The sequence below is a fragment of the Balaenoptera musculus genome, chromosome 20, assembly GCF_009873245.2.
Source record: "Balaenoptera musculus isolate JJ_BM4_2016_0621 chromosome 20, mBalMus1.pri.v3, whole genome shotgun sequence".
Classification (NCBI taxonomy): Eukaryota; Metazoa; Chordata; class Mammalia; order Artiodactyla; family Balaenopteridae; genus Balaenoptera; species Balaenoptera musculus.
This window is the reverse complement of record NC_045804.1, coordinates 21060371-21081206: the sequence shown is the minus strand read 5'-3', so window position 1 is coordinate 21081206 and position 20836 is coordinate 21060371. Positions and strand designations below refer to the sequence as shown.

Sequence of the window (20836 nt, the reverse complement as noted above, 5' to 3'; positions counted from 1 at the left end):
TTTCTCCAAAGAAGACATACAGATGGCCAAGAGGCACATGAAAAGATGCTCAACAATGCTAATTATTAGAGAAATGCAAATCAAAACTACAATGAGATATCACCTCGCACCAGTCAGGATGGCCATCATCAAAAAGTCTACAAACAATAAATGCTGGAGAGAGTGTGGAGAAAAGGCAACCCTCCCAAACTGTTGGTGGGAATGTAAATTGGTACAGCCACTATGGAGAACAATATGGAGGTTCCTTAAAAAACTAAAAATAGATCTATATAATCCAGCAATCCCACTCCTGGGCATATATCTGGAAAAAAAACATGGTTCGAAAGGATACATGCATCTCGGTGTTCATCTCAGCACTGCTTACAATAGCCAGAACATGGAAGCAGCCTAAATGTCCATCAACAGACGATGGATAAAGAAGATGTGGTACATATACACAGTGGAATATTACTCAGCCATTAAAAAGAATGAAATAATGCTATTTGCAACAACATGGATGGACCTGGAGATTATCATACTAAGTGAAGTAAGTCAGACAGAGAAAGACAAATATCATATTATATCACTTACATGCGGAATCTAAAAAAAAATGATACAAATGAACTTATTTACAAAACAGAAACAGACAGACTTAGAGAACAAATTTATGGTAACCGGGGGGAAGGGTGGGGGAAGGGATAGCTTGGGAGCTTGGGATTGACATGTACATACTGCTATATTTAAAATAGATAACCAACAAGGACCTACTGTATAGCACAGGGAACTCTGCTCAATATTGTGTAATAACCTAAATGGAAAAAGAATTTGAAAAAGAATAGATACATGTAAATATTTGTATAACTGAATCACTCCACTGTACACCTGAAACTAACACAATATTGTCAATCAGTGATACTCCAATATAAAATAAAAATTAAAAAAAAACCCTTTTGATAGAAGGATTTGTGCTAAGTATTGCTGTTATGCAAATAGATAGTTCTAATTTCAAATTCCATCTATTTGTTTATCACAGAAGGGTTAAGCATAATCTCTACTAGGAAAACTTCTGCGATCAGAGTAATTATACACAGCAGGAAATAATAAAGTTGAATTTCTTTTCAAAATTGTGTACTAAAAAAAAAAAAAAAAAATTGTGTACTATTCCATAATTTAAACTCTACTAATTCATTTTCTATAATGATTCACATTGAAGCAAGTTTCCATTTATGTACCCCACCTTTTCAGGCCTTAGTTTCCTCATCTGAAAAACATTTAATCAGATGATCCCTAAGGTAATTCATGATCCTGAAAGAACATTGTACTACTAAGATCGCTTACTGAGCCAACATTCCATAATTCACTGATTTCAAGCCATAATTCTAAACTGAGTGCCTTCTGAATATATCAAAATGTGCTAGGTGCTGCATAGATTTCAGAAAAGTCCAAGCCTATAAGAATTTAGTTGAAGAGAGCAAACAAACACAGAAAGAAATACTAATGCAAGAGATGTCTAAGGGGATGTTGCTCATGGCATGTCTTTGGAATAGGGTCTATCAGGCAAACTGGAATAGCAGGAAGTTAATGTAAAGGAATAGAAGGAATTAACAATAATAATCCACTTATATTAAATCGTACAAAATCTGGCAGCCAAAAACAAATAAATCTCCACTATACTGAGTGGAGCCATAGAAGGTGATTGTTTTTTTGCCGTGCCACAGGGCTTGCGGGTTCTTAGTTCCCGGCCAGGGATTGAACCTGGCCCCAACAGTGAAAGGTCCAACTCCTAACCACTGGACTGCCAGGGAATTCCCCATAAGGCTTTTTTTTTTTTTTTTTCCAGAGGGAAGACAACAATCAAAGTAACTTTTTAGGGAGATTAATAGGCAGCGCTGTGCATGCCGGGTAAATTGGAGGGAAGAGATTAGAGACAAAGAAATGGAAATGACATGGACTTCGCTGGTGGCGCAGTGGTTAGGAATCTGCCTGTCAATGCAGGGGAAACGGGTTTGACCCCTGGTCTGGGAAGATCCCACATGCCGTGGAGCAACTAAGCCCATGCACTACAAATACTGAGCCTGCGCTCTAAAGCCCGTGAGCCACAACTACCGAAGCCCACGCACCTAGAGGCCATGCTCTGCAACAAGAGACGCCACCGCAATGAGAAGCCCGCGCACCGCAACAAAGAGTAGCCCCCGCTCGCTGCAACTAGAGAAAGCCCGCACACAGCAACGAAGACCCAACACAGCCAAAAATAAATAAATAAATAAATAAAATTAAAAAAAAAAAAAAAAAAAAGAATCCACCTGCCAAGGCAAGGGACATGGTTTGATCCCTGGTCCGGGAAGATCCCATATGCCGCGGAGCGACTAAGCCTGTGCGCCACAACTACTGAGCCCTCATGCCACAACTACTGAAGCCCACATGCCTAGAGCCCATGCTCTGCAGCAAGAGAAGCCACTGCAATGAGAAGCCTGTGCACCGCAACGAAGAGTAGCCCATACTCGCTGCAACTACAGAAAGACTGCACACAGCAACGAAGACCCAACACAGCCAAAAAAGTAAATAAAATTAAGAAAAAAGACAATAGCATGATGAATAAAAATAGAAAAGAAAATAGCATGAATGTTCATAGAATTTTTCATAATAGCCAAAAAAAAAAAAAAAGGAAAAAATCCAACTGTCCATACAGACATGTAGCATAACTATACAATAGGATTTTATGCAGCCATTGTGTACTGATACACACTGCTTGTCCCCACGGATCACTCGGAACAAAATGCTTATTATCAAAACTTTGCTTAAACTTATCTCCTTCCAGGCCCCTGACCTTTGGCCCACTCTTAGCCTGAGCCAACACACAACCCATCCTGAGGATAGGCTGGCTTCAGGGAAAAGCGTTCTCTGCTCTGCTCTCTCATCATGCCACCCTTTCATCCCATTCCCTGATCCTCGTTCTTTCTAGCCTTGTTTACTCCTCTCTATAAAAGAAAACCCATTTTTGCCTACCCCTTGAGACACCTGCAGATCTTATGGTCACAGCATTCTCTTTATTACATTAGACCCCTTCCCCTGACTGCCATAGTCCCTTTCCTCCCCTGCAATAATCCTTTCTAATAAAGTCTCTCTTTACTAACTCTGGATTTGTTCTTTATTTGACAGGTTGTTTATTTTGGGGGTTATGAAACTGTTCTAAAATCGATTATGATTGCCACCTCTTCGTACTAAAAACCGTTGAACTGTACACTTTACATAGGTGAATTGTATGGTATGTGAGCTATATGTCAATAAAGCTAGTGGTTGTTGTTTTTATTTTTATTTTTTGAGGGGTTTCAAAAGCTGGGTTTTTTTAAGACTATGAAAGAAAGAAAAAAAAGTTAGCAAACGGGACGAGAAATACTGTAAATAAAAATAATACAGCCTCACAAAGGTCAAGAGGGGGCGTCTGAAGGGCAAATTGGTCAGCAGTGCTAAATCCTGTGGAGAGTTCAAGTAACATTAGAAAAGGAGAGATAATTGGTAGAATATGGAGTTTATTGGTGATTTCTAAGTGCTCTTTTAGTAGAAAGGAAGCCACCTTTTTGGATTAACTGCAGAAACTTAAGGACTGAATTGAGGGTAAGGGATATGTAGCAGCAGTTCTAGAAAACAATGAATCTGAACAGGAGAAAACGGATGGACCCAGCCTTGGGAAGGCAGGAAGGTAAAACCAATTAAGACGTAGTTTTGGTTTGTTTATGTTTGTTTTTTATTTTTAGGATAAGAGACCAGTGCATGCTGAAGGCAGAGGAGGAATTGAGATTTTATGGCATTTCCATTCACTTATTTTCTTGACTTTTCTGTTTATCAGCCAGACTCACTGCTTCCCTGAGACTAAAATTCTCACCCCGCAGCAAATTCCCTGTGTTCTTTGAATGTTTTCAAGCACCACACTATGCATAAATTAGCACTTAATAAATAATTCTGATTGCTTTCTGGTTCAGGAAAGCTACCCTATATATTAATGTTTGAAGGAGAAGAAAGGAAGGGATTTTTGAGGAAGAGAAATATATAAATATTATAGGCACTTTTCCTATATGTCAGAGAAGCAAGAATAGTGCTTATAAATCTGGGGAGAAAAACATCTCTGCTGTCTTTGGCAGCTGTAAGCCAGCTGCTGAAGACTGGTTTTCCATTCAGGATGGTTTCTCTGATGTGATGACACATCATTCATCCCAATCATTTATTGTTAACAAAACACACTGTCTCCCTAGGATCTCTTCCAGCACGATCCAAAACTGAATGGAACATACTGCACGCTGCACCCCTCACACCTTGTTGGAGCTCCCTCAATGTAAGCTGGTAAGATTTAAGGCAGAACCTCGATAAGAGATGAGAATGCCTGTCTGCTCTCCCACCCACCTGGCCTGTACTTTCACACCTCAGGTCGCTGCAGGAAGGGTAGGGGGTGGGGTGGGGAGGAAGGCTGTACCCTGTGAACCCTTCCCTATTCTCCCAGGAAGTAGTGGGAACCTTCCCAGAGCACCTTCCACTTTGTATCAGAAACTATTTATGCATCTGTCTCCCCCTGCTACGCTATGAGCTTCTCAACAGGAGGGACTGGGCTTTATTGAAGTCCCCAGCCCAGTAGCTGGCTCCTGGTAAATAGTCACACTTTGCTGAACAAATGGATGGATAGAGGAACACGATAGAGAGCTGTGAGATTCCAGCTGCTGACACGGTTGCATCCTGGTGTTCTTTTTCTGGGCCAAAGGGTTGTTTGTTTCCATCTCTCTATCCCTTTTACAGACCCTGCCTCACCAGCTGAAAGCACACAGTGGAACACTGTGCCTTTCAGCAAATAGAGTGAGCAATGGAAAATGCAAAGCATCAACCCTGAATACAAGCTATGGCATGCTGAACACAATTCCAAATGAAGAGAAACTGCTTATTTTCACTGAAATGGAGTGAAGTCCTCTGGGAAGGATTGTTTGGCTCCAGTTCTGGGTGTCGGTGTTGATAAAGCTGGTGCACCATAAGGCTCAGCACGCCCCCTGTTGGATTTAGCTGGCATTTAGTAAGAAGAGGAACAGGAGAGAAACTTGTCTGGTGCAAATACTTCTCTTGGACATAGGCAAACAGGGAGGGTAGGGCTCTTTCTGCGAAATTCTCTGTTAAAGAGGCATCAAATGAGTCAGAGGCTCCACAAATACGGACATTCCTTTTTGAAGAATAGAAATACTTTCCTGATGGGAAAATCAGATGGCATGGACTTGATTCCTTTTAGCAAGCATGCAACCACAAAAACAAATCAACCACTAAAACTCCTCTTCAGGACCCCTCCCCCACCAAGTGAGGTTTAAATTGTAATGTGTATATGTCCATTGATAGAGAACTGGTTAAGTTAGTATCAATTCATCCCTACATTGGAAAACAAGGCAGCTCTGCATGCACTGATATGGAACAATCACCAAGATATATTAGTAACTGACAAAAAACAAAGTGCTGATATATATATATGGTGTGCAGAGACTTTCTATAGACGATTCCACAAGAAAATATAACAATTGTTGTCTCCTTGGCCAGAAATTAGTTTGCTGCAGGCAGGGATAGAAAGAAAACTTCTTTTCACTATATTTCTTTGTGTGCTATTTGCAATTTGTACCTTATGTGTCACCTATGAAAATAATCTAATCAATTTTAAAAAGAACCTTATGAAGGTCCAGTAAGGTTCTCTACTGTCACTCTTCTTCATTTCTAGAAGTCTTATCAATCTTCAGTGGAAGGAACTTAAACTGCTAAAACACATTTTCTCTCAAATTCTAAAATAAATTGGCAATCTGTCAGTTCTAGTATATAAATACATGTGATTTTATATACCAGTTCTTTCTATTTGAATCTCAGATAAGAAAGCCACTTGTTTCTGTGGAAACAGCTATTGAAGTGTCAGGGGAAATATTTTGTTCAATAGCTGTTGGGACTATTCCGGATGATCCCACGCTATCCCAGGCAGTGAGCTCTTCAGCACCTTTCTGGGTTGGTGGCTTCTCTGACTGGATTAATAGGGCCCAGGGTCCCCACCAAGCAGTTTTTCACTCTGCCTTATGATAATGCATGCCAGACTAGAACTGACCTTTTGCCAAGACCATCATCTATCCAGCTGGGGAAACCCAAGTTTGGTTTCCTAACCAGGGAAAAGGTTTGCAGCTTTTCTGGGGGAAAGGGAGCTGGTGCTGCTTCAGGGAACTCACAGCTCCAGTGCTGTGGGAGAGAGCAAAATGGGGGAGAATAGGCACTCTCTCTCCCCCGGACTTCTGAGCTAAGGGCCCTTCTTGATCCTGCTCAGAACTGCCTGCTCCTCGGTACCCATCATGGTTGAAAATATGTTTGCAGCTAAGCCTTAGGTCCACAGGCTGGCGGCACTTACGGGTGAGCGTCTGCTCCTCTCTGTCCCAGTGAAAGATACAGCCTGCTAAGGTGGAAAGTGCAAGAGAGGAGTCCTGACACCTGGTTTGAGTGCCAAGCCAACGCTAACCTGCTGGTAACCTCCTGGCAAGTCATTTGCCCTCTCCAGGCCCTCCGTTTCTGGTCCGTCAAGTGAGCAGGTGGCGTTTGATAGCTCAGATTGCTGAGCGCGAGTCTCTGGGCTCCAGAGAGATGGGTGACCCCCAATCCTGCTCTCTGAGGTGTCAGCCAGGTCTCTGGGGCAGGCGGAAACACAGGGAAAGGTGATTTTTAGCGAGTAAAAAGCTTTAGTTTTTACTTTATTGCCCATCTTAATCCTCCTCTTTTAGAATAATTCTAAGAGGAACCTAGAGGAGCTTGGCGGCCCCTTACCACCACCGTGACTCTTAACTTAATTTCTCCCTTCCCTTCCGCAAACGACCCCCAACCTTTTAGAACAGTGGTGGGTAACTTCGTGGGGTGGGTAGTTAGAGGTCCCTTCGAAAAGATTGTGGAAGCCATGGATCCTTTCCCTCTCAAAAACTGGGCACAGGCAAATACTACAATATTTTGCACGTAACTTCAGGATATCCTGTCCCACCTGATGACCTAATTTAGAACTTAAAAAGGGGGAGGTGGGTTAGCCGGTGAGCGAAAAGAGCGAGAGGGAAAAGTAGAGCAACACTCTAGGACCTGTTTCCCTACCGCAGCTCACATTCCTCCGCCCCAGTCCCGCTCCCGCCGCCTCCGCTACCAGCGGAGGCCCTAGTCTCCCGCTCCAACTATTCCAACCATCCTGGGAAGGGTGGGGCGCTCGGCTCTTGGGTCCCCCTCGGTCGCCCCCCCTTCCCCAGCATCGGTCTCCCCTTCTGCCCCGGTCCCTCCCTTTCTGGGGCCGAGCCAGCCAATGGGCGACGAGACTCCGGGGTTTGGCCTGGGAGCCGGGCAACTCACCGATCCCCCGCCCCACAGTTCTGGCCGCCATCCCGGTGCGCACGGACGCGGCTCGAATTTCCTCCGCTATCCGCTCTCTCTCTCTCTCTCTGCCCCCTCCCGCTCTTCCTCTTCTCCGGGTCTCCCGCTTCAGCTCCAGCTCCACCCGGCCGGCCCCGCACGGCTCCGGGCAGCCATGGAGGACACCCAGCTCCACATCATCGAGCAGCCGCTTCCCGGGTACCCCGACGCCGGGGACCAGGGGTCCTCCACCATGGGGGCTCCGGCGGCGGAGGAGCCGTCGGGGGCCGGCTCTGAGGAGCTGATCAAATCGGACCAGGTGAACGGCGTGATGGTACTGAGCCTTCTGGACAAAATCATCGGCGCCGTCGACCAGATCCAGCTGACCCAAGCCCAGCTGGAGGAGCGGCAGGCGGAGATGGAGGGCGCCGTGCAGAGCATACAGGGGGAGTTGAGCAAGCTGGGCAAGGCACACGCCACCACCAGCAACACCGTGAGCAAGTTGCTAGAGAAGGTGCGCAAGGTCAGCGTCAACGTGAAGACCGTGCGCGGCAGCCTGGAACGCCAGGCCGGCCAGATCAAGAAGCTGGAGGTCAACGAGGCCGAGCTGCTGCGGCGCCGCAACTTTAAAGTCATGATCTACCAGGTGAGCTGGCGGGCGGACCGCGCCCAGAGGCCCGCCGTCCCCCGCCTGGGGCTTGGGGTCGGGGGACCTACCCGAGGCGCGGCTCTCCCGCCAGCCTGGCCCGGCTCGGGGGACCCGCCCTCCTTCCAGCGAGCGTTCCTGGGGTGGAGTGGAGTGGGCGGCGGGCTCCTGGAGCGCACAGAGGGGCGCGCTCTGCATCCTGCGCTCCCTCACCCAGCCCCTCCCTCCGGTGTCAAACGCATAGCGGAACCGAGTTAGGGGGTTGGACTCGGGGACACTGCCCCTCGCAGATCGCTCCCGACATGGCTCTGTCAAAAGTTTTCCTACTTGGAGGAAGTTTTGGGGAGAGCCGGGGTGCCTGGCGGCCGTTAGGGCCCGCTGTAAGCAGACACTGGCGGCGCGGCCCGTGTTTGGGGCCTCCGACTCTGCCCGCCCGATATAGCGGGTGATTCAGGGCTCAGGCACGCACCGCGGGGGCTGCGCCAGGCGAGGGACGCGACTGCCAGCACGCCCCCGCGGACCCCGCATCAGCCTAGGCCGCCTACGCCACCCCCTCGCTGTGATCTGCTCCCGCCTCGCGGCACTTTCGGCCCTTGGGGACACCCTAGCCCGCGGCGTGCCTGTACCCTCAGCCTGTTGGAAGCAGCCGGCGGGAGGGTGGTGGCCCGCGGCCTGAGGAGTGCTAGAGAGGCTGGTGGAGGGGAGGGGACAGCCCCCCACAACCGGGGCCCCGCGATCTGGGCGCGGTGAGTCACCCCGCATGCCTGCGGGGGCGGCCGAGGAGCTGGAGGACAGGCGGCGGGAGGCTGGCGCGCCCCAGGCTCCGCCCAGACAGCTTGTTGCTTCCTTTGCACCTCTCCCCATTCCTCCCGCCTGGATGAAAATGGAGTTTTTGTATCCTAACCCCACGTAAACCTGGGAATCTCAGCACTGCTGCTCCTCTCCACTCTGCCTCCCCAATCCCATTAGGGGTGGGTCTGAGCCGAGTACTCCGTGATCTTTGATGGCGTGGGAATGTGCCCAGCCTCGCCTCCTCTCTGCTTCCCACGGGCCTGGTTGATGTTCCCACCCAAGGAGGTGAGATCGTGGGGGTGGAAGGGTTAGTCTATGTCCCCTCTTCCCCTTCCTGCCCCTCCCGAAGGGAATGGAAAGAAAAGAAGGCCAGATTTCCCACATCCCCCCAGGGAGAGGACCTCTATCAGGAAGCTGTGGTTTCACTGACTGCTCAGAGGCCCTGGTACGCTGGGTTCTGAGTGACCATCAGGGATGCGGTGAGGTCCTTGGCTTGGTCAGTGTGGTGGAGCTAAGAGAAATGCAGACTGGGACAAGTTTGGGGGCAGTAGACACACGTGAGCTGACACTTATCTGAGGAGGTGGTGGTGGGACAGAGGCTGAAGTGGCGCTCCCCCAACCCGCTGGCGCCCAGGGACTCCTCCTGAGAGGTACTTGGCCTTTAAGCAGTTTGCTTCCCTCATATAGCACTATCTGATAGAAAATATTTGCCCAGAATTGTTTCTACTTAATTTAACTGCTCCCAGGAAGTAGGATGGGGTGTGTGTGTGTGTGTGTGTGTGTGTGTGTGACTTTTAAAGAGAACTGCCTAGTGCTGGGGTACATCAAAGGAAGGAGAACAGGGCAGGGGTGTGGGGCAGCAAGCCAGCTCTGTCTTTTCTCCAGAGCCTGGTGTGGTAGAGAGGAGCCATGTAGGGCTTGGATGGGTGACCCTTCTCACTTGAAATGTCCCAGACTCCAGAGCCTGTTGTGGTAGAGAGGAGCCAGGTAGGGCTTGGATGGGTGACCCTTCTCACTTGAAATGTCCCAGACTGCAGAACCTGGGAAAATTCTCAGCCTGGAGGTAAACCTCCTTATGTCAAAGATGGAGATTCTGAGAGGACAGATATGGAGAGAGATTTCTGTGCAGAGGCCAATGGCGTGTCTCTGTTACTGCCTCTGGCAGTTGGCACGGATTGTGTGTCTGTATATTGTGTATCTGCCGTGGGGAGGGGGTCTAATCACAGGGTGGCTTTGACTGCATCAAGGCCAGTGGGGGACAGAGAGTTGAGGGAGAAGGAATGGCTCAAGCTGGGGACCCTGAGCCCCCAAACCACAGGAGAAATAACTAATACCTAAAGTGGTCCCAACCCACAGAGGAGCTCAGAGGTAAGGAGAAGATTCCAGCAACAGGGAATCTTCCCTGAGTTGCAGAGCAGATGTTCCAGGTGGGGGCGAGGGGGTGGGGTATTCAGCTGCTGGAGGAAGTTGGAGGCTGCTCCTGCCTGAGATCTGCAGGCCTGGGAAGAGAATGAGGTAAAAATAGCTCTGGGCCTTGGCAGACCTAATAGGGAAGATTGGGGGCAGCAACATTTACGATAAACTCAGGCTGAGGGGGTAGGATGTTTGGGTGGCCAGGCAGAGAGATCTGGAAAAAGGCCTCCTGAGATGATGTGAGTTTTCCAGTGTGGGAGCAGGGGAGGTGGTACGGTATTCCCCACTGCAGATGTGGGAGGTGGTGATGTGGCAAGGGGGGGGGTGAGGTGGAGGGAGCATGAAAGGGTGGGAAGGCCCCAGCTGTGGGATCAAGCCATCTGGCCTCCCACACCTTCTTCCTGCGGGATAAAGGAAGGAATCCCTTGTGTGACCCCACCCAGATTCAGGGAACTGCTAGACATAATGATTTCACGGGTTAAGTTTGCATTTGACACCTCCCTACACAGACACACAGACACACACACATACACACACACATGAAATTCAGCCGTTCCCATCACAGGCTATCAGGGCCCTCACCTTGAACCCACTTCTGAGTCATTACTGTCCTTCTTTGGCATTTCCCTTCCTGTCTCCTAAACGAAAACTAGCAGTTTGGCATCTCATCCTGTCAGGCGACACCTCATTAGGCAACAGCTAGTGAACGAGAGAAGTGAATTCTACTAGTAGCTAGGGGTAGTGGACTGAGAACTGCTGGGAAGATCAGGCCGACTGTGGGCACCATGCAAATAGGAGGAGCTGTGGTCATTAAGGAGCCAATTCTCCCAGATGACGACTAATTTGGATATTGTTAGGGTTCTTTTAGAATCCAGAAAGGGAGGCTAAACATTTTCCGAAGTAGTTTTGATGAGGCAGTTTTGATGAGGCATGGGTCCTACCCATGGACCCATCAGACCTGCTCCAAGTGCTTGAGGACAGGACCAGGAAGCATTTAAGGGCTTAGGTGGCTCATGGGCATTAAAAGGAAGGATACCAGGACTGGAATGAGGGCCTGCTGGCTTCTCCTCCTCAAATCCTAACCCAACCTATAGCTCCTTCCTGGACTCAAAGCAAATCAGCGCTATCTGGTTCCAGAAGAACCCCACACTTTTGTCCAAAATTCTTCCCAACTTGGGGCTCTGGTCCCTCTCACCCCTACCCCAGTGGCCTAGCAGAGAGAGTGTTTATCATACCCTTCCTCCAAAGAGCTAGCTTTGGGTTGTTTTTCCTGGTCACTGGATCCAAAGCAGGGAGCATGGGAGCATATTCTTAGGCGTATTCCTAAAACCAAAGGAAATCATACTCTTCCCTCTGATTTTTTTTTTTAAAGCAAATAAAGTCTGACTATTGTAAAGGTCAAAATCAAAAAGGGAAGAGATGGCACAGAGTGGGCAACTGATAGGGAAAGGGAATATTGTTGCTAGGCAACCAACTGCAGAGATGAGTGGTGGTTTGTTCTATTGTTTTGAACCATACCATTGTGAATATTTCATCATTCTGTCACTGTAGACTTTTTGAGCTGGAAGATGCCTTGGAGATAATCACCTTCGGCTCTTTTATTTTGTAGTGGAGGAAGCTGAGGCCCAGAGAGGGGAAGTCACTTGCCTACTGTCATTCAAGTGATTGGGGGTCAAAGCTGGGGCAAGAGCCCAGGTGTACCCCTTCTTCTGCTACACTTTCTGTTCCCGGCCTCCCCTTTCTGTTCCCGGGCTGTGCAGCAGAAATCAGGGAGGAGGCTAGCCCTAAGCTAGTTCTGGCTCCTTCATTCTCTGAGGGAGATAGTTGCACAGTCCTAGCACTGGGGCTGCTGTGTGTGTGTGTGTGTGTGTGTGTGTGTGTGTGTGCGCGCGCACGCGTGCGCAGTGTTAGCTGAGTGGCTAAGGTTGGTGGCCATTAGCTGCTCAGCCTCATAGTGCTGAAGCAGAGGCAATGTGTGGTCACCAATGGCAGTGGAGGAGAGGGGTGCAGGGTATAAGGAGTGGAGCTCCCTGGCCAGCAGGGGTGTCCCCTGGCTAAGAGAGGACCACATTGGCTCCTTTCTCCTCAGCCTCCCTGCCACTCCCCCCTTCTCCCTGTATCCTACAGGGAAGGCGGGCACCTGCTGCTTTGGGTGTTTGTGGCTACACGCCTTACTCAACACTGTTGTCGCTGGAGTCTGGTAGTGCCCCTAAATATCCCTCTCCCCTGACTTCTCCTGATTGTCCAAAGCAACAGTGGCAGCTCAGCCACTCAGGAGGGAGAGTTGGGAGCTGCTGCTGGGTGCCTCAGGACATAGGCCCACTGGTTGTAAAAACAGCTTGGTTTTGGGGGGTTTTTTTGGCCGTACCGCGCGGCATGCAGGATCTTAATTTCCCAACCAGAGATCGAACCCATGCCCCCTGCAATGGAAGTGCAGAGCCCTAATTACCGGACCGCCACGGAATTCCCAAAAATATCAATAGCTTGGTTTTTGATCCTGATTTCTCTGTGCATCTGGGTGTCTGATGGCCTATAAGTGGGTGGGGGGATGGGTGGCAAGGGAGGCAGGAGGTGGGGATGTGGCCAAAGGGAAATAGCCAGGATGTCCCTCTTCCATGCCTCTCCCTCTCCTTATCCGGGGCGGCACCCGTGCCCACCCTGCCCTGGGGAATAAGTGGGATCAGCAGCATCTGACTCAAGACAGTGAAGCTGTCTGCCTTCTCTTTTACTCCTTGGAGACTCCCCAGTTGGAGTCTAACAAGTGGCCTCTTAGAAAACTCCTTCCCCGCCCCCAGCAGCTTCTTTCCCCCATCACTGCAACCTCCAACAGCATCATCCCACGACCACAGCTGGGTCGGGGTAGAAGGTAGGAGGCCAAGGATGGGACTGGGGAAGATTCTAGAGGGAGGGGGTTCTGATTAAATTGTGGTTATTAATTCATGGGCCTGGGTTTGTCCCTCCCCTTTCGGCTCTTGTTGAAGCATTTAAACTGTGGTGTCTTTCCATCCTAATCCTTGTGTGCTCCCCTGCCCTCTACTCACCAGCCCCAACTCTGCATGCCAACCAAGGCCTCCTCCTCCCAACTCTGTCTGCACCCATCCCAAGCCCCACTTAAACCCCTTTTCCTCATCTTAGCCCAAGAAGAAGCTGAATGTACCCTCAGACCTGGCCACACCCAAGATCGTGCCTTTTGACCTTCTGCCTGAGACTGAGCCTTTTGACCTGAAGCCTGAGACAGTGCCTGAGCTCCCACCCTTTGACCAGACACCTAGGACCCTGCCCTATTACCCACAGCCTGGGCCTCTGCCCACCCCAGAGGAGCCAACAGCCGGTGGGGGCACTTAGGGTCTCCTGGGTCACATGGGGCCATGGGCATGGGGTGTCACACCCCCAGTCCACCACCAGCTCACTGCTTAGCAGTGGCCAGTCCGGGGTGGCTGGTCTCTTCCAAGCCACTGCCCCTTGTGACTGGGTGACGGGTATTGTGAAAACACTCTCTCATTATGGGGAGTTCAGGCGATGGGGTGGGAGGTGATGGGAAGGGCCATTCCCTACGTCTTGGTTTCTGTCTTAACAGTAGACGCTCCAGACACCACACCTGAGCTGCACCCACTGCTGCCTGCATGAGATAGCCTGCAACTGCCCACACTTCTGATTCCCCCTCCCCTCCCCCTCTGCCTTCGCCTCAGGGACAGACCAGTTTGGCCCCAAGCCTCTTTGGAGAGGGCCCTCATGAAGCCCAGGCCTGGGGTCTGTTCTGTGCCCTCTCCACCCCCTCTCTATAGTTCGGGAAAATATTGACACTTATTTTTTTCCAATTTTTTTTAGAAAATGTTTTGCAAAGAGATCCCTTATGTTTGCCAGATCCTGCCTTGGGTGGGGCACCCAAAAGCTGCCAACTCAGAGAGGCCAGAAGGGGGTACATTTTCACTGGCTCTGGCCTCCCTATGGCACAGTGTTTCTCAACCTTTTTTTTTTTGTTTGTTTAATATGATCATTCTCCTAAGGAGTCCTTTTAGACATTTTTTTCCCCTAATTGTCCTCTCCCCCATGAAATTTTTTTTATTTGAATTTTATTTTATTTTATTTATTTTATACAACAGGTTCTTATTACTTATCTATTTCCCATGGAATTTTAACACTACAGATATACTACATATCAGGACTCTTTGGAGCACCACAAACTATCGCAATATCTAAGATTCGTGCCCTCCCCCGCAAGAACCAATTTCCGCCCACTTGGGGGCAGCATGCCCCCTGTTGACAATCATGCTATAGCAGAAAAGAAGGACCCTTCTACCTTTAGTGTCTTTCACCCCCTTGTCCTAGCAACGTAAAGTGGAGGTCCTGAGTTTTTAAGACTGCCCTCTCTTTCACCTCTCTCCATCTGCACCCTCCTCTAACATGGTCTCCGAGCAGATCCAGATCCTGGGTCTCTGAATGACCTCTCCAATGTCTTCTCTGGCCATTCGCAGGCAGTGGTTGGAGACAGAACTAAGTCAAGAGAGGCTCTACCCAGAGCCATATGACACTTGTCCCTTCTCCCTGACAAACGTGGAGTGCCTGGCCAAGGACCAGGCAAATAGTAGGTGCTCAATTAAATTATAATTATATAAAAATCTTCCTAAGCCAGAGAATCTTAAGTTTATACAGCGGGGTTAGGGAGTGGAGAGGAAGGGGCTGGGAGCCATCCTGGGGCTCCTCTAAAATTCATCCTGGACTGGTGCTTTCCTGGGTCGGGGAGCTGTGTGTGCTTGGTGGGGGGCAGGGGAAGCTGTGCATGCTTTTGTTCAGACCTGGTCATTAAAGGTAACTCTGGAAACCAAGCCTGTTGGGACTGGTGGTTTTGTTTAATAAAAATGTAGAAACAGAACAAACAGAGCTCTCCCTCCTTGCCACCCTGAGGCCCCTCCTTTAGCTTAGGAGCTCTGCCAGGGAAGTAGGGGTGGCACAGGGGTGCCTGGCCTCTGTGCCCAGGGTTGGGGGAGGTGCTTTGGGATTGTGTTGCTGGTTGTTGTAGCAACAGGCCAACTGGGTGGGCCCAAGACAGCACTCCAAAGCTGTGAGTCATAGGGGAAACCTGGCTTGGAAATGGGGAGAAAAGACAAAATCCATTCATGGAGGCGAAAAGCTAAAGTCATGGTGGTATACCCTCTCCAGCGCCAATCCACTGGATATTATCCGGGACTTAGGTCAAACAGTTTCTTCCCCTATCCCCTGACCTTCCACCAAGAAGGCAGCTCCTCTGGTGTAAGCCATCACTCTGGAGGAAGTCTACAATGAATGGCTTCCAAGTACCTTTCTGGACTGGGGGGAGACAACCCCAGATGCAGGAATAAACCTCCCCTCACTGGGATTGCTCCCTGATGTTGTATTTGAGACCTTTCACCAGGCACTAGGAAGACACGATTGGCTACAAGAAGTCTGGAACTCTCTCCCCAGCCTTGTTCACATTCAAATTCAGCTGGCAGAGACCTTTATCTAGGAAGCCAGAGGCCAGGAAAACCAGCCAGCTCAGCCTTTAGGGGTTGCAGTGGAGCAGAGGGGAGAATCAGGGGTGCTGGGGTGGGGCAGGGAGACAATGTGGATCTGTTTTCCAGCAGCAGGGACTGTTTCCTGACTATTTCCCACCCATCACACTTAATCCTTCCCTTAATTCATCCACATAGTCTGAGCTTAGTGAAAGGAGGCATTCTCCTTCAAACGTCGGGGAGCGTGGGTGGGTTTTTAGACTAGGAGGCTGTGAAGGAGAGATCAGAGCTGACATTTTTTGATACTAGGGCTGCCGGTAAATTCTGGGTGGAGATGGATGAAGAAGTAGCCAGGAGTTTAGATGATAGAGAGTCCTAAAATGGTGTGTAAGAGAGAGTGGTCGGGTAGCAGGCAGGGAGAAGTGATTGCAAAAGGGAGACCCAAAGGGTACAACTGGGAATCAGAGGGACTGCTAAGAGAGATTGGGACCCTCCTACACTCAGAGCAAGGAAAACACCCGTTCAATGCCTCCATGAGTGATAAGAAGCAGAGGATGGATGGACTGCCACGGGATGCCCATGATAGTACCCAGCCAGCTGTGGCAGGTGGAGACTACAAGTCCCAGCATGCCCTGAGCCCTGGTCACCTTGCCTGCTGGGAGATGTAGTTGAGTAACGAGAGCTTGAGGTGGCTTGGTGCCCAGCAGAGCCGGTGCCCAGTTTGGGAGAAGAGGTGGAGCCAGCATTCCCTCTTTGTCCCTGCTAATAATATTGACAGGGAGGGAAGGAAGTTGGGAGGAGGTGTTCCTAGTTTTCAATGTAAACCAGGAAACTCTGTGGGGATGTGGATGGGAGGGAAGAGGAAAGAGGTTGGGGGCTGGGGAAGGAATTTCTGTAGCAGGTGGTACAGAGATACCAAGCAGCCAACGTATACGTGTATGTGCATGCGCGTGTGTGTGTTTATGGAACGGGTCAGCTCGTGTTGCCTCATTTTTCTCAGATGCGGTTTTCTTACAATTCTGCGAAACAATCTTCAGAAAACCCTTTAGAAAAACTACTGCCTATCATTCCTTTGTATGAAGTCCCTAAAGAGAGTCTGGGACAAAGAGGAGAGCCTGTTTACATTCTGGGTTATGTCCCCTTTTCCTGTCTGTGCTCAATCTCCCCTACCTTCTGGTGAGAGGTGATCCTGAGATTCTGAAATGTTGGTCCAGAGTCAGGATCTTGGAAAATCTTCCCGGAATGGAAAACAGTGCTGGTGCTAGGCGTTCCCAGGGGAAGAGGGAAGAACTGGCTCTGAGCTCCAGGATCTCTTGCCCTCCTACTCCTGGTCCCTTGAGCTCCTGTTTAGGGGGAAAAGAGCAAGAATGGAAAAGCAATCTCTCCCTTCCATTCCAAGGCAGGGACGTCAGAACCAGAAGAAACGTCCAGGTTGGGAAGAAAACATGTCCTTGGCTCCCAGCCAGCTTCTTCCTCTTTCCTCAATTTCTACATGAGGGTGGAGAATGTCCACTGGTGGAGCCAAACAGTATGAGGCGGGGGAGGGAGATAGGGCCACAGCTCTGCTTCCCTAATACTGGTTCTTCTGAAATGATACGAAGTCTGGGAAACGCACTCCCTTTATGGTAAACTTGCCTTCAAGTTACCCTACTTGGGGGCCGCCTGAGATTGGCTGTGAGCTCATCCCCCTACCCGTACCCCTCAACCTAAACAGACTCTGCCCTTTGGTTTTTGGTCTGGCTTGGGCAGTGTGGGGCCCAGTGCACCAGAGGGCGCTCTGCCCATTTCCAAAGTTAAGTTGTGGTCCCTGGGACGCAAAGGGTAAGGACTGGTTTAAAATGGGTAGTCGCAGGGCTCAAGGAGACGGCTGGAGGGCCGCAGAGATACTTAACTTAAGTGCGAAAACACAGGCCAGACTCCGATCCGAAGCTCGGTTCCCTCCTCGCCCTGTCTGTATAGTTACTATTCATTCAATACATATTTCTTGAGCGCCCACGAGGTGTCCAGCTCTGTGCCAGGCGCTGGGGATACAACGGCGAGCAAGTCCAGGCCGATTTCACGGGTACCGCGCACTCCGCAGGATCACGGGTGCCACCGTCCAGCCCCGGGTTCTTCGCCCGGCGTCCCCCCAAGTCCCCGCCCAGTTCTCCGGCTCTGCCCCCTCATCTGTTCGCTCTTATCTCCCTTTAGGATGAAGTGAAACTGCCGGCCAAAGTGAGCATCGGCAAGTCCCTGAAAGAGTCGGAGGCGCTGCCCGAGAAGGAAGGCGACGAGCTGGCCGAGGGCGAGCAGCCCGAGGAGGACGCGGCGGTGCTCGAGCTGTCGTCGGACGAGGCGGTGGAGGTGGAGGAGGTCATCGAGGAGTCGCGCGCCGAGCGCATCAAGCGCAGCGGCCTGCGGCGCGTGGACGACTTCAAGAAAGCCTTCTCCAAGGAGAAGATGGAGAAGACCAAGGTGCGCACCCGCGAGAACCTGGAGAGGACCCGCCTCAAGACCAAGGAGAACCTGGAGAAGACGCGGCACACTCTGGAGAAGCGCATGAACAAGCTGGGCACGCGCCTCGTCCCCGCCGAACGGCGGGAGAAGCTTAAGACCTCGCGAGACAAGCTGCGGAAGTCCTTCACGCCCGATCACGTCGTCTACGCGCGCTCCAAGACGGCGGTCTACAGGGTGCCGCCATTTACCTTCCACGTCAAGAAGATCCGCGGGGGCGAGGTAGAGGTGCTGAAGGCCACCGAGATGGTGGAGGTAGGCGCCGACGAAGAGGAGGGCGGCGCGGAGCGCGGCGAGGCGACCGACCTGCTGCGCGGGAGCAGCCCCGACGTGCACACGCTGCTGGAGATCACCGAGGAGTCGGACGCCGTGCTGGTGGACAAGAGCGACAGCGACTGAGCGGGGCGCCGGGCTGTGCCCGGGAGGCCGCGCCGCCCCGCCTCTCCCCGCCCCCGCCCCGATTCCTTTCTCTCTCTGAACTTTCTCTGTCGCATTCTCTCTCGGCCCCAAACGGGCTGGGATATTTCTAAATTGAGAACACCTCCCCTCAAGTAGCACCCCTCCGAGTCTTACGGCTGTTAAGACGGGAGGGGGAGGCAGCCTGCACCATGGACAGCCCCAGTTTAGGCATATGCTGGGTGGAAATGCAGTAGGCGGTGATGCACGTCCTGGGGATCCAAGTCGGGGATCCTAGAGGAACTTGCTGTCGTTTCCATGATTGGGCCCCCCTTGGGCAAGCTGCCTTCCCCCCACTTCTCCGTAACACTCACACCCAGCTGCTGTCATTCCTGCTCACTGAGCTCTTCTTTCTCATCCTGATCCCTGGCGGCTTCAAAGCCAAACTTACCATGAAAGGAAAGAGTGAATCTTGAAGAGACCCCTTGCTCACATGGGAGACCCCATACTGGAAGGATGTGAAAGCAGCTTTGGGGAGCATCTGGGGCAGTGTCGGGAGAGAGAGGGCAGAGTGAGCCGTGACCCTGGATGAGGGTCTAGTACAGGCTGTATCTGCAAAAGGTCCCAATAAGGAAGGCTGGAGCCAGGCAGAGCCCTTGGGGAGCGGGTGGCGGCGGGGGGGGGCACTTACGGTTTATGCATCTGCACCCAGGAGCACATGGCTATGGTTTTGAAAGAGAACAGGAAATAGTAGAAGGTGGAAATGGGTGAAAAGAGAATGTCCATTAGCAGCGTGAGAAACACAGCACAAGAATCCCATCTTACTGGGGTTCTCCGAGGACAGCAGGACCATTTTCAGGATAAGAAGGGAGGGCAATGTGAGAAATCCGAGATCCAAAGAAGAGAGAGGTAAGCCTCACCCCATGCCTCCGCTGGGCATGGTGCTCCAGGGGCAGCCCATTTCTCAAAGCCCAGAAAATTAGGGTCCCAGAAGAGGGCAGCACCAGGCTGCGGAGAGCTGGTAGTTAGGAGGGAGATGGACGGGGGGAAAAGAACTAGGTGCTAAAGGCCAGGCCACCAAGCTGAGAGCTGGAGGGGAGGGGAGGAGAGTGTAGAATTCCTGTGTGTAGAGCAGCCCAGACTTGGCTCACTCCTGGCAGTTTCTTCTCAAGTTCCTTCCCTAGAGCTAGTTATAATAAAGCTGCAGAACTTGCCAAGACTTCCTTGGCCTTGTGGGTTCTTCTCCTGACTCTTTGTGGTGAGAGGGGTGCTGCTTCCAGTCCAAAAGCCTGATTTCTGATCAGGTTCTCCTCAGGACACTTTAGTCCCCCTGTTCCTCCCCAGTAACGGCGGCTTGTCAGAAGCAAGGACAGACCCCCTCACCCCCAAGTCACAGCCGGAAGAGGAGGGCTGAAGCCTCCCTCGTTCGCCCCCTACCTCCTCTGCTTTATCTTCTCTGCTCTGCATTATAGAATTGCAGCTAATTGTTTTTAAGGGGTGGAGGGAGGGAGCCTGGGGACACATCTTTTTTACAATACAAAGCTTTGCTTTTTTTTTTCCTCTTGGTTCCCTTCTCTCTTCTGGATGGTTGGAGACACATTGGCTGAGGGAGGATGGGGATTGTGGGACGAGGTCCCTTGGTGCTGATGGGCTGAAGGGGCCTGAGTTGTGGGCAGATACAGTTTCCTGTGGGCTCTGGGGAGCCTCTCGTGTTGCTGTGTCCTGGTGAGCAGCCCGACCAATAAACCTGCTTTTCTAAAAGGATCTGTGTTGGATTGTATTCTCCGAAGGCAGTTACATAGGATGAGTTCCAGAGGACAGGAGGGAACCAGGGAGGGAAAGAGACAGAGAGAGGACCTTGGGTTTAAATGGGCCTCACTTGCCTGGGTGGGGAGTGGGGGTGGGGTATTGTTATCATCCCCATTTAGAAATGGAAAAACACACACACAGTGAGTGGTCTAAGGTCACGTAGCTGGTAAATTGTGGAGCTGGGATTCTAAGTCAGGCAGCCTGGCTTCAGTCTGTTTAACTGTGTCTGTAATCTTGTACTGTCTAGATCCGCTTCTCGCTGTCAGAGCTTTAGTCTTCCAGACCCACCCAGTTAACTCTACTCAGCCTGAGCTTCCCCCAGATTCACGCTGCCAAATCAGACCTAGAGGAGGCGGTCCAGGGGAGAGGAAAAGTCAGAGGCCCTGACTCAGAGGCCTGAATGTCATAGAGAAAGGATTCCAGTGCATGGTATAGATGCCAGTCATAAGCACACAGCATATTT

General features: G+C 50.8%; 1 protein-coding gene across 1 annotated transcript; it reads left to right on the top strand.

Annotated features, from left to right (window-relative positions):
• The first annotated feature begins 7350 nt into the window (after positions 1-7350).
• Positions 7351-20328, top strand: CAVIN1 (caveolae associated protein 1). The gene is made up of 2 exons (XM_036836675.1): positions 7351-7999; positions 17866-20328. The coding sequence occupies exons 1-2, from the start codon at positions 7529-7531 to the stop codon at positions 18565-18567; spliced, it is 1173 nt and encodes a 390-aa protein (XP_036692570.1). The 5' UTR covers positions 7351-7528; the 3' UTR covers positions 18568-20328.
• Positions 20329-20836: the final 508 nt, after the last annotated feature.

Bases quoted from the DNA above. Each gene is read 5' to 3' on its own strand.
- CAVIN1 (XM_036836675.1), top strand. From the start codon at position 7,529: ATGGAGGACACCCAGCTCCACATCATCGAGCAGCCGCTTCCCGGGTAC. The intron at 8,000-17,865 runs GTGAGCTGGCGG...ATCTCCCTTTAG, and splicing joins TTAAAGTCATGATCTACCAG to GATGAAGTGAAACTGCCGGC.